We start from the raw sequence: 13,439 nt of genomic DNA, 5'->3' as shown, positions 1-13,439 counted from the left end.
CCATGAACACATCACCCCAGGAACCCCGCAGAGGGTCCCTTTCACCTCAAGGAAAAACTGGCATTCTGCACCCGAGGTCCCTGACTCAGTTAACCCCCCAGAGCGGTGTGGGGTGTCTGCGGTCCTCTCCATCAAGAATACCCCTCCACCAGGCGCCCGGAGACCACTCACACAGGACTCTGTCCTCAGAGGCTCCGCAGGCTGTGCCTCTCCGTCAGTGAGCTTCAGGAGCGATTTAGGGTGAGGGGGGCCGGCCACTGGCTGACCCTGAGCGGGACTGCATGACACTGCCCTCTCTACTGGTGTGCTTTCCATCCGAAATGTCCCATGTGGAAAAAAAAGTAGCTATATCCCAGTGGACAGGAGGGGACAAAAGGACACACACACCCCCTCACTGACATAGTTAGAGTCCTAACCCAGGTGGTTCTTTGAAAACGCAAACATGGAGGGTGAGCACCTCACATCACAAAACGGAGGCCGACGAGGACATCGCCACCCGACTGCTGAATTGCATCATTACGTGGCTGTCAGACCACGGCGCATCCTGACCCTGCCGCCGACCTGGCCTTGGCCCCAGTTACAGTCGCCTCAGTCTTTGATTCAGAGAGGCTTCAGCGTGGGCGCCCACGTGGGATGCCGGACAACAAGGTAGATGTCTGAGCAGTTGTATAGTTTCGGTTCCTTTTAAGATGACTGGCTCTAGGGCCACCCTGCCGTCCCCTGAGACGTTCCCTGGGCCACTGCACCAACTCTGGCCTTTGGGGGCACGCTGCCTTCCTGGGGCTGGCCGCCCTCCTTGGTGACGTGAGCCTCATGAGCCTCGACAGTGGTGGCCTGGGAGCGGACAGAGACCCCGGGTAAGGTTTAGGAAGGGTGAGAATGACCGCGGGCGTCTGGTTCTCACACAGGGCCTGGGTCTTTACGTAACAACGTTCAGTAACAACTGGCATGCGTAGATCAACACTGAGATGTCTGAGCAAAGCAACGAAGGAAGCGGGAGAAAAGAAATAAAAGCCAGCACGGTTTAGAAGGCAGAGCCGGAGAGTCCTGAGGATCTTCGCGCCCCAGGAAATTCCACCTGCACCTGAAAAGGCAGGTGTGGCATGCCAAGCTCCTTGTCAGTCCCCTCTGCTCAGGGCCCCGGGCGCAAGCCAGCCATTGTCCCAGGAGCTCACTCCCTCTTGCTCCCCACTGGACCTTCCCTCTGCGTGGCAGGTGCCCTTCTTAGAGAGGTGCACAGGGGGGGCCAGACGGACACCGTATTGAAAGGAAGACAGAGACAGGAAGCTGACAGCGAAAGGCGGAGCCACCAGAAGAGGCGACGTGAGTGTGTGGTTTTGGAAATAAGTTGGTGTTCTCCAGAAAGCCAGCAGGAGGAGGGCCGTCCCGGCAGAGGGAACCCCGAGGCGAAGGCAAAGGCTAGATCAGAGGTTCTGAAATTCACTTGGCCTCCTACCACCCCCTCTCATAACATCAGTTACTCAGCACTTCTGCATTTAAAAAAATCACTTTATTGGGGCTCGTACAACGCTAATCACGATCCATCCATCCATCCATTGTGTCAAGCACATTTGTACATTTGTTGCCACCATCATTCTCAAAACATTTGCTTTCTACTTGAGCCCTTGGTATCAGCTCCTCATTTACTCCCCTCCCTCCACCACCTTCCCTCCCCCATGAACCCTTGATAATTTATAAGTTATTATTATTTTTTCATGTCTTCCACTGTCTGTTTCCCTTCACCCACTTTTCTGTTGTCCGTCCCCCAGGGACGGGGTTATATGTAGATCATTGTGATCATTTCCCCTTTCTCCCCCACCTTCCCCTTCCCCTCCTGGTATCGCTACTCTCATTATTGGTCCTGAGGAGTTTATCTGTCCTGGATTCCCTGTGTTTCCAGCTCTGCTCCCTATCAGTGTACACGCTCTGGTCTAGCTGGATTTGTAAGGTAGAATTGGGATCATGATAGTGGGGGGGGGGGGAGCATTAAAGAACCAGAGGAAAGCTGTCTGTTTCATTGGTGCTATACTACACTCTGACTGGCTGATCTCTTCCCTGCAACCTGTCTGTAAGGGAATATCCAGTTGCCTACAGATGGTCTCCACTCTGCACTCCCCCTCATTCACAATGATATGATTTTTGTTCTTTGATACCTGATCCTGTCGACACCTCGTGATCACACAGGCTGGTGTTCTTCTTCCATGTGGGCTTTGTTGCTTCTGGGCTAGATGGCCGCTTCTGTATTGTCGCCCACAATGCAGCATTGAGTGAAGTTGTCTGCTTTTGAAATGCCACCCCCCCCATTGTCCCAGTGCCCTCCAGGTGGAGGTATTTCCCTCTTTGGGGAACACTGGGCTCCAAACTTCCTGCTATCCAGTTGATGGCAACTGCTAGCTGCCCTGCAGGACAGGGTAGAACTGCCCTGTGGGCTTCTGAGGCTGTGCCTTGTCTAGGCAGTGCACAGCCTCATCTTTCTCCTGAGGAGCAGCCTGGTGGGTTTGAACGGCTGACCTTTTGGCTAGCATTCCAATGGTTTCACCCACTGCACCACCAGGGCATCGACCACATTCAGGGACATGGATTGCATTGTCCTTGTGGGGCCACTTTTCCAAAGTGTCCCCCTACACTCACATAAACTCCATACTCCCCAAACACAAGCTCCCCTTTATGCCTCCCCCCTCTCTTGTTGACCCAACTTCCTGCCACTGAGTGAATCCCCACACACGCAGACGCTCCAGGCCAGAGTAGAATGGCCCCATAGGGTTTCAGAGCCTGTAAATCTTCATGGGAGGAGACTGCCCCTCTTTCTCCCCAAAGTGGCTAGTGGGTTTGAACTGCTGACTTCGCAGTCAGGAGCCCACCATTGAGCCCACAGTACCACCTGGGCCCCGCTGTTTGACATTATTTTTTAGCAACTTTTTTTGTTTGTTTATGGTTTTTTTAAATATCATATTTTAAGATATCATTTTATTGAGGGCTCTTACAGCTCTTACAAGGTTCCATTCCTCAGTCACACCAAGCATATTTGTACTTCTGTTGCCATCGTCATTTTCTAAACATTTACTTTCTTTCTGAGTCCTGGGTGTCAGCTCATTTTAGCAACTTTGATTTCTTCGTTTCTTGTGAGATCGGCCAGCATTTGCCCTTTGCGGACTGGCTTGTTTCACAAAGCATCCTTTTTTCCAAGTGCACCCCATTGCGGCACGCGTCAGAAATTCACTTCTCTTAGCGCCCCTGCATTACCGGAACGTAAGCAGAGGAAGTTCTCCAGGATTTCTCCTTGCTTGGCTCCACCGTGCTCATGGAAGCAGCAGTCACAACATCCAACGACACTGCATTGGGCAAATCTGCTGCACAAGATCTCTTCAAAGGGTTGCAGAGCAAGGGTGCTGCTTTGAAGACCCAGGTGCACCTGACCTGTGGTATTTTCAGTCACCTCCTGTGTGTGTGTGAAAGTTGGCGATGGAATAAGGAAGACCAAAAAAGATTGCTGCATGTGAATTGTGGTGTTGGCAAAGAATATGGGAAGTACCATTGTGTTAGACAGGGTTCTCTAGAGAGATAAAACCAGATTGCTGATAACCTTATATATTTATTTCTAAAGATAGATATATAACACAAGAAATGAACTGTTAAATTATATACAGACAGATAATACTAGAAATGAACAGTTAAATTATAAAGCAGTACAAATGGCTCAGTGCAACTCACTCCTGTGAGAGAGTTGTGAGAGACTAGCAGTCCTTCAAGTCTAGTCTGCTGCCAGATCTTCCTCTATATATAGAGGCCATCTCAGCAGCCAATCACAAGGCAGGTCACCAACTGCCAGCCAGATCACCAACCGCCAGTCCCCAGCTCCAGAGATATCTTAAAGAGACCTCAACTTACAGCAACAAAGTTCACAGGATAGGCATCCCACAGGTAGTGTAGCCTGTAAATTGAGGCACAGAACAAGCAAGGCAGCCGCACGCTGGTCCGATGATCAAAGAGCGAGAGACAAGAAAGGCGAGGCTCACCGAGCCATTTATCTCTCTGCCCTGCAGTCAATCCCACTTGTGTTGATTGGCCAGGCTGGCACAATAAACTGTCTCAACCATGGACTGCCAGAAGGGCAAACACATCCTTCTTGGGAGACATAGAGCCGAAATGCTCCTTAGACATGTGGGTGGCCAGACTTCATCTCACGCCTTTGGACATGCAAAGCACCTCATGGGTGGTAAAGTAGTGGGGGGTAGGGTAGTGATAAAGAGGGAGACGATCAAGGAGGTGATCGACCCAGTGGCTGCAACTCTGGGCTCAAACAGAGCAACCATGTGAGGGTGGGCAGTGTTTGGGTCTGCTGAGCCCACTCGACAGCACACGGAGACAAGGGTGCCCCCTCTGACTCCTGGCCCTGCCAAACTCCCCTGCACCACCCCTCCTCGTTCCCCCAACTCTGGCCACAAGGCCTGCTGTCATTTGCCTCCACAAACCATCTTCCGTCCCCCCTCGGGGCCACTGCACATGCTGCCCTCTGCCTGGAACATTCTTCCCTTGTGGCCTTCGTCCTTCAGATGTCAGCTCAAGGCCCCCTTCCTCCAGGGTGGGCCTGCCTGGCCCCGCCTCGGTCACCTCCCCTGGACCCCCTTGAACATCAAGGCCCACCCTTCACCGTCCTGGTCACATTCAGAAATTTAGCACCTGTTTGTAGGAACGTTTGACTAACGTCTGTCTCTCCAACCAGAAGGTAAATTCCATGAAAGCTGGTACCTCGCCTGCTCTTGCCCTCGGTCTCCCACACCTGGCCCCTGGCCTGCTGTCCAGTCGGTGTTGAGCATTTGACAGCTGGGCAGGTTTATGTCTGAGCCACAGAGGGCGTCACATGTAGCCACTCTTGGGTGCAGAACTGGGAGATGGGCAGGGTGGTGGCCTTGGTGTGGACTCTAAGGGACTCTCCACTCCCTAAAGGTCTGGGCTTGGGGCTTTCTTGGTGGCCCAAAGATGACTTTACCTGTACGATGGGATGAGGACCTTAGGATCTGCCAGACAAAGATTCTCCCATCAGCCCCCTTCATTTTCTCCTCGGCATGGAGGCAGGTGAGGGCTGCCCTCCCCACCCCCAGGCTTCCCAGGACCTGCTCAGCGGCTAGAGTGCCCGCAGGTGCTGGTCTGGCTGGAGGCTGAGAGATGGGCCCCCCCTTCCCTAGAAGACTGTCAGGTACTGGACCTGGGTTGACCCTAAAGTCAATGCCCCATTTGACCGAGGAACCAGCTCAGTGCTCACAGCAAGGCGCAGCGGGCTTCGGGCTACAGAGCTGGAGATCTTGCCAGCCCACCCTGCCTCTTCGCTGTTGGGAGTGAGGTTGCCAAGGACCCCCTCCAGCACACAGGGTCAGTGCGGAAGTGCTCTGAAGAGCATGGGTGACGCGCAGACTGAGGCAGGCGGAGGTGTGAGGAGGGTGCTAGCGCCCAGAGTCAGAAAGCCTGTTTTGGGCAGCCCCTCCACCCCAGCTAAGGAGCTCCGTTAACGTTGAATCAGTCATTGCACATTGGGTTCTTAGTTTACTCTTTGCAAGTGTGGATAGTAAACCCTATTCTCCCCAGCCCCAAACCCTGCTCCTCTGCTTAGGTTGCTACGATAGGTTGCTATGAGTTGAGCCGGCATCTAATCCACGGCAGTGAGTTCAGTTTAGTTACTTTTTTAATGTGTCAGACAGGAGCCCTATTGGTGCAGCGGTTAAGCAGTCGGCTGCTAAGTGAATCGCTGGTGGTCCAAGCCTGCTGGCTGCTAGGAGGAAGGATGGGCCTGCCCGCTCCCATCCCGATGGACAGCCGTGGAAACCCTGTAGGAGGTCTCCGTGAGCTGGAAGCGGCTCCGGGGCAGCCCGTTTGTTTTGGGGTGCACATTACTTGCTGCTCTACGTCTGATCCTCACAACCACCCTGGGACAGATGGTTCCCATCTTTTAGATGAAGAACCCGAGGCTCACGAAATAGGCTCTGTCCGTGCCCACATTTTCACAACCACGGTAATATGGGGTCAAAAGATGGGCCTGGGACAGTCCCTGATGCTGTGTGCTCTGTCGTCACCTTGGCTCCTGCCTCCAGCACCCACCAGGAAAAGGGAAATAGATGCGAACAGCGCCCTGGGAATTCTGCCAGGCCCAGGTCAGGAGGGACGCCAGGCAGAGGCTGCCCCTCCACAGCAGTACTTGAGTTCTGTGCCCAGTTCTGCGCCCAGAGTTGGGTGGAGCATCTCTGCAGCCTGGGGCATGTGCCCTTCTTCTTCCTGATAAAGGAGACCTTGGGTGGGGGGAGAAGGTGGGACCTCTGGATCATTTAAGGTCAAGGCAGGATCAAGAAAGCCCTGGTGTGCTCAGTTTTCCCATAGTGCCGTGCACAGCACACACCGCACAACCCCAGGAGCATCATTCACACTCTAGTCTAAGACGTCGCCGATAGTGTGAGACTTGGGCTATCGTGTGAGGGGCGCTGGCTCCTAAAGTTGCCAACAGTACTTCTAGAGACTGTAAGTGGAGGACGCCTTCCAGAGTTGTGCGCTATATAGCCTCCATACTGGCCCTGGCGGTACTATAGTTCCGTGATAGTCGAGGAGATTCTACCTCATAGCCACCTGGAAGGATGGCGTAGAGCCGCCCTCTGGATGTCCGAGACAGTCATTCTCTGTGGGAGCAGAAAGCCTCAGCCTTCCCCAGCAGCAGCTGGTGGTTTCAAACTGCTGACTTCGAGACTCGCAGCGCTGCAGCACCAGGGCCCTCAAGGCCATGGCAGTAACGGTAGATTGCTGGGAAGCACACTGTGTCATGGATTGAACACCCCCCTCAACAGGTGTTCGAGTCCTAACCTCTGGGTGAAATCCATTTGGAAGCAGGGTCTTCTGTTATCATAAGCAAGCACCAATGGGGGAGGTGGGAAGAAATCTCTCAAGGGAGGACCTCCAGGGAACGAAGGAACAGCAGGGCTAAGCAGCCGACAGAGACCAGGGGCTTTCCCTAGAGCTGACACAGCAAGAGTGAGCGAGCGAGCGAGCAAGCAAGAGAGAGAGAGAGAGGGCGTGAGCCTTGTCCCAAGCTGGTGCCCAAAGGTGGCTCTCAGCCTCCTGAACTGTGAGAAAATAAATGTCTTTTTAAAGCCCCCCACACACACTTGTGGGGTTTCTCTGACCACAGCAGTAGAGAACCGAGACACTATGTCACCGAGACACTATGTCAACACTTGGCCTAAAACAACAACAGATTGATGGACATGTAATTCACATGCCATACAACCCAAGCATTTGAATATGTTGTTTGAAAGAGTTGGGTCATCATCACCACAATCAGTTTGAGAACATTTGTTAACTTGCTGTTATTAGCTCCCCCTTTCCCTCCAGTCCCCTTGCCATAGCCGTGAGAAACTGTTACTCTAGTTACTGTCTCTACGAGCTACCTATTCTGGGCTTCGTGTACAGAATCATACAACAGCCTCCCGCCCCAGCCAACACACACACACAACAACAAAACAAAACACAGAGCAACCTCAATCCAAAAGAAAGCAGAAAATAATAAAAACTAGAACAAATTAAAAATGGGTCAAAAGGGAAAACAAATGATAAGATGTTAACATTTAGCCTAACGATATCTTCTTCATTCAGTCCCTTTCGGATGCACTCTGATCTGGAGGCAGGGCTATTCACATCCCTGGTCAATGGTCCAAGGGAGTTCAATGGAAGCTGAATCCCTTTTGAGACTCTACAAATGGATTTGGGGCTTTCACTGTCATCCGTAGCCTTCTGCAGACCAAGTGCTCAGAATTTAAGCTCTAATACAATTTCCCTCCTCTGACCTTATGCTGTACTATTTGCTATCTTTGGATCACACAGGCTGGTGTACAGCTTCTGTGTGGGCTTAGCTGACACCTCACTTATATGGCTGCTTGCTTTAAGACAAGCTTTTAAAACCCCGGATGCTATTCATATTGATAGCCGGGCACCATCTGCTTTCTTCACCACACTTTGCTGCTGGGCCCATTCACATCTTCAGTGACCCCTCCATGTGGGTAAGTATCAAATGCATCATAAGGACTCATTGGTCTTAGGGTAGGGCTGACTGTTAAGTAAGAGCTCAAAATCCTTTCATGTATCTATGAACACTTAGCTCTCTCCTGGGCTGTTTTACGTAGGTCTCACAGTAATCCTCTGGACTTGATGCTACCGTCACCCATGTTTGACCAATGGGGGAACTGAGACTCAGGGTGGGCAGGAGAATCACCAGGGTCAAACAGCTGCAGCTTCTGTATCCCCATGCCAGGCTCTCCCTCGGGGTGTGGAAAGAATGAGGAAACCCTCATCTCTGAACCTCTTTAATGTAAAAAGACACTTTGAGGGAGTGAGCCACTGGACAGGCGAGATCAGGGCCGTGGTTTCTGGAGACCACGTCCACGGGGATAACAGTCACATCCTGCTGAGGGGAGCAGCAGTCTGGGGTGCAGCAGGTGGTCTCTCCTTGTCTGGACCGAGGATGAGTGCTGGAAATTGAAAGACGGATGGAAACAAGGAGCACAATAGACTTAATAGGCCACGAAAGCATTGGTGTCCACAACCCTGAGACCAGAAGAACTAGATGGTGCCCAGCTGCTGCTGCCAACTGCTCTGGAAGGGATCCCATTAGAACTGGAAGGTCCCGATAGAGTGGAGGAAAAAAACGTGGAACAAAACTCAAAATGATGGAAAAGACCAGGCTCAGATAGAGATTCCTGGAACCTCCAGATATGAGCTCACCCACCCACCCCCGCCCCCGGGGTTAGCATCACCAACCATTTCAGATCAAAGGGGCAGTGATGACCCAATGACAGGTCCAGAGAGTTGGGGCAGGAGGAACGCCTCAGGAAGCCGGGCAGAGAGGGGTCAGTACATTGAGGGGCTGCGATGGGTGGAGGGGAACATTGTCATTGCACAATGTGAACGTGACGACCGGCGCCGGCACCTCTCACCCCACTCACACCCACACCTTCCACAAGACATCACAGCCTCAGAGGCCATGGGCCAGCACGGGCAGACATGACTGGCTACGAGCCACATCAGGGCTCCCACCATCAAAACGTTAAAAGTAGAAAGAAAAACACGCAGGCCTACCCTCACCTCTGGGTCTCTTTCCTCCCCCGGCAGCTGGACAAGATGCTGGACCCTCAGGTGTGGCGGGAGGCGGCCACGCAGGTGTTCTTTGCCCTGGGGCTGGGCTTCGGTGGTGTCATCGCCTTCTCCAGCTACAACAAGCAGGACAACAACTGCCACTTCGATGCGGCCCTGGTGTCCCTCATCAACTTCTTCACCTCGGTGCTGGCCACGCTCGTGGTGTTCGCCGTGCTGGGCTTCAAGGCCAACATCATGAATGAGAAGTGTGTGGTCGAGTAGGTAGCCTCTCCGCGCCTCTGTCCGTCTGTTCCAGGAGAGGAGTCCCCCACCCAGGTGGAGGCTCAGGAGTCTGACCCTGTCCTGGGCCCCAGGGCTGGGCTCAGCGAGACTCTACTGATGGCCTGTGGGGGAGGTGGGGGAGGCGGGGGTGGGGAGGAGGTTGTCTTCAGAATCATGCCACCCCACCTCTGGGTTCTGACCTGGGCCTTCTCCACCTGGTACTCCAGAAATGCCGAGAAAATCCTGGGGTACCTCAACTCCAACGTCCTGAGCCGAGACCTCATCCCACCCCACGTCAACTTCTCCCACCTGACCACCAAGGACTACACGGAGATGTACAATGTCATCATGACCGTCAAGGAGGACCGCTTCTCCACGCTGGGCCTCAACCCCTGCCTTCTGGAGGACGAGCTCAACAAGGTGGGGCCCGGGCCGGCAGGTGGGTGGGCTCGGGCTCCGGCAGCTTCAGCAAACTTACCAGGGGATGTTCCCGTACTTAGCAACACGTCTGGGTGCCCAGCCAGAAACAGAGGCAAGGCATCGGCCGACAGCCCTGCCCTCAGGCAGTAGGGAGTCTCCTTAGCTGCATTGTTCTAGTCCCTGCGTGTGGCGCAGTCGAGCAATGCTGCTGTGGATGCAGTCTGCACACGAGAAGGGTTGGAGTGCTTTCTGCCCTGGCAGCCCTGGTGGTGCTCTGGGTTCAGTGCTGGGCTGCCAACCCCTGGGGTGGCACTCGGTTGGAGAAAGAGAGGCCAGCTGCTCCCGTGAAGATCTTGGAAACCGCACACAGACGGGGTCACCATGAGTCGGAGCCGGCTCGATGGCAGTGACTTTGGGTTGGGTTGGGGCTCTCTGCTCTCGACCCCACGTGACCCTCGCTCACAACTGTTCTCAGGGGTGCGTGGCGTTGTTGCCCCCGTTTTACAGATGTGCTTGGCTACGCTCCCACAGCTAGCTGATGAGTCTGGGTTCAGATCTGCTGCTCTGGTCCCCATGACTGTCCCCACTCTGACCCCCACTGCCACAGAGGCCCTCAGTTCCCCCCCCCCCCCAGCCTGGGGCAGGGTGAGGGTGAGTTCTCTCCCCATCAACGCTCAGGCCCCTCTTAGTCCAACCTGCACAGCCTGCATCTTTCAAAATGACAGCTCAGGACGAAAGAGAAACAGGAGACAGTGAGTCTCCGGCCCCGGGTGGGGTCTGGCATGGGCAGGGCCAGCACCCCTCTTCTTCCTGGGACCCCGGCTACCGCCATTGGGTCCATTCCGAGTCAGAGTGACTCTCAAGCATAGGGCAGGACCGCCTCTGTGGGTTTCCAAGACAATGACTCTTCACAGGAGTAGAAAGCCTCATCTTTGTCCCAAGGAACAGCTGGTGGTTTTGAACGACTGACCTTGAGGTTAGCAGCCCAACTGTAACCACTAGGTCGCCCTGGGAACATGGACAGTCCAGCCCCGTCTGCTGGCAGTGCACTGCTGGGGAGGGAGCACCCAGAGCCGGCCCATCTGGGGGTCCTAGCCTGGTGTCATCCTCCACCCTCATGGGTGGTCGCCTGGCTCTAGTCAAACCGGGAGCACAGTCCTCCTCTGTTCACAGGGGCGCTGTGAGTCGGTGTCCACTCCATGGCAATAGGTGTGGGTGTGGCAGTTTTTTACAATGAGCTCTCCCTGGGTGGCACACAAGACTCACACCCCACACCTCGGGAGGTGGGGCGGGGAAGGCGGTCTCTCACAATTGCTGACCCTGCACAACAGATAAGTGAGGGCCCGGGGCAGACTCCCGGGAGCAACGGCCCAGGCACTAACGCTGTGGGCCTCTGCCCCTGCCCATCACCTGGGCTGCTTGGGGTTCAGCCCAGACCAGGCAAAGAATCCGTTTCCCCCAGGAAGCGCAGGCACCTGCTTTTTTGAAAGGGTCCCAAGGATCCCACTGGGCGGCCCAGGCTGAGAGCCACCATGGCTGGGAAGGCAATCGGGAAAGGCCTCCTGGGGGAGGAGAGTCTGGAGCTGGGTGTGGTTCTCGGCGTGAGGATCTTCATCTGAGTCACCCGGGCCCTTGTCCAAACTGTAGATGCCGCCTCCTGCAGGAGGGAGACTCCCGAACTGGTGGTTTACGCTCCTCCTGGGATTCTGACGGCCCCTGAACTTGGATACCCTCAGGCCCAGGAACGCAGCTGGGTCTAGAGAGGGCTGAGCGAGGAAGCAGGGGGCTCCTGGGATGGGGGTGGGCTGCCCTCCTGAGACCCTCGCCCACCCCTCAGTCCGTGCAGGGCACCGGCCTGGCCTTCATCGCCTTCACGGAGGCCATGACCCACTTCCCCGCCTCCCCGTTCTGGTCGGTCATGTTCTTCTTGATGCTCATCAACCTGGGGCTGGGAAGCATGATCGGGACCATGGCGGGCATCACCACGCCCATCATCGACACCTTCAAGGTGCCCAGGGAGATGTTCACAGGTAACTCCGCCGCGGCCCTCGGCCAGGGGCAGACAGGGTCACTGGAGGTCCCCAGCCCACCCAGCACGGCCTGGCTTTGCTCCAGAGACGGGCGCCGGCTGGTGCGACCTCACCTGTGTGGCCTCACCTGGACTGGAGAAGGCCGTCTTCTTGGGTTCCTTTGCCCTGCTGAGTCATGTTGGGAAGGGGTGCCCTCCCTCAGCCCTGCACTCTGCCCATGGTCTCCCTTCTCTCCTCGCCCCTGCATCCCCAGGAGGGAGTACTCCGCGCTGTCAGAGAGGAAACTGTGGGGAAGGATGTGAGATTTCTCATTTAGAGGAATCCCGGCAGTGTCAGGGCACTCTTGCTCAGGGCCAGGCACAGTGTGGGGCGGGGGCATGGGAGAGAGGACCTCTGACTCTGGAGCCTGATGGACAGAGAGGCAGGTGGGGTGAGAGGGGTGGGAGGGGTGGGAGGGGAGGGGGAGGGCCCGCCCCCGCCCCCCCTCGCCTTGGCCCCCACACCGGCCCCTGGCTCTCTGCAGTGGGCTGCTGCATCTTCGCATTCTTCGTGGGGCTACTGTTTGTCCAGCGCTCCGGGAACTACTTTGTCACTATGTTCGATGACTACTCGGCCACCCTGCCGCTCACGGTCATCGTCATCCTGGAGAACGTTGCTGTGGCCTGGATCTACGGCACCAAGAAGTAAGGGGGTCCCAGGGGCAGGTGTGGCCCACCTTGGCTCTCTGGCGGATGGATCTCTTCCGGGGCTGCCTGTGAAAGAGCCGGGACATGGGAGAGTCAACGTGTCAGGTCATTGAGGAAAGCAGGCTCCCAGAGCAGGCGTGAGTTCCCCCGGCCACTGGGGAGATGCAGGCAGAGCACCCAGGTCTCCTGGATGCAGGCTGAACGTGTGGGCCTCCTCCTGGACTTGTGTTCAAGACTCCATTTTTTCAGCACTCTGTGGGTAGGAGCGGCCTGCCTTTCAAGTGCTTGCGGGCTTCAGCGGTTTGAGGGCTCCCTAGGTAGGGCTGTGGGGCGAGGCCTGGGTGCAGTCCCCCTGTGTGAGGCTGGGCGAGGTAAAGGAGTTGTGTGCTGAGAGAAGCTTAGGTCGTGATCGGGGGCCCCGTAGGGCTACGCCCTCCCTCAGCTCCCAGCCTCAGTCCTCCATGTCCTGGCAGTGCTACAGGGTTAAGTGTTCCGCTGCTAACCACACGGTTGCTGGTTCAAACCCACGAGTCCCTCAGCAGGTGGAAACTGAGGCTGGCTGCTCCCCTAAAGATCTACAGCCTCAGAAATTCTATGTAGGGTCGCTGTGGGTTGGAACTGACTCGATGGCATGGGCGTGGGTTTGATTTGGGGTGTGTCCACAGGAAACCAGGACTCAGTCCCACCCCCCACCCCCACTCACTTAGCCGGGCGGCTCTTGCCCTTGGCAGGGTCAGGGCCACACTGACCCACACAGCTCTGGCCCGGCCCTAGAATCAGGCCTCTTTCCCGGCTCCCTCAGAGGACTGTCTGTGGGGACAAAGGCTGTTATGCAGGGGATTCCACTGCCTGTCCTTTGCCAGCAAGCCCCAACGTGCTCCCTGTTACAAGGGCTCGTGCGTGCGTGCGTGCG

The 13,439-nt window shown here is 55.6% G+C and overlaps 1 protein-coding gene across 2 annotated transcripts in view; it reads left to right on the top strand.

The window, feature by feature from the left end:
• Positions 1-13,439, top strand: part of SLC6A17 (solute carrier family 6 member 17) — a 71,106-nt gene that overhangs the window by 46,987 nt on the left and 10,680 nt on the right. For both annotated transcript variants that reach the window (XM_004699205.4, XM_045292019.1), the window contains exons 7-10: positions 9,145-9,386; positions 9,618-9,810; positions 11,648-11,840; positions 12,364-12,523. In XM_004699205.4, coding sequence (XP_004699262.1) covers positions 9,145-9,386; positions 9,618-9,810; positions 11,648-11,840; positions 12,364-12,523 — 788 coding nt within the window. The remainder of the gene's footprint in view (positions 1-9,144; positions 9,387-9,617; positions 9,811-11,647; positions 11,841-12,363; positions 12,524-13,439) is intronic.

This window comes from Echinops telfairi, unplaced genomic scaffold (assembly GCF_000313985.2).
Source record: "Echinops telfairi isolate 266 unplaced genomic scaffold, ASM31398v2 ScPeMD7_443;HRSCAF=831, whole genome shotgun sequence".
NCBI lineage: Eukaryota > Metazoa > Chordata > Mammalia > Afrosoricida > Tenrecidae > Echinops > Echinops telfairi.
Note: the sequence above shows the minus strand (reverse complement) of the source record. Positions and strands in the feature narration are given on the sequence as shown.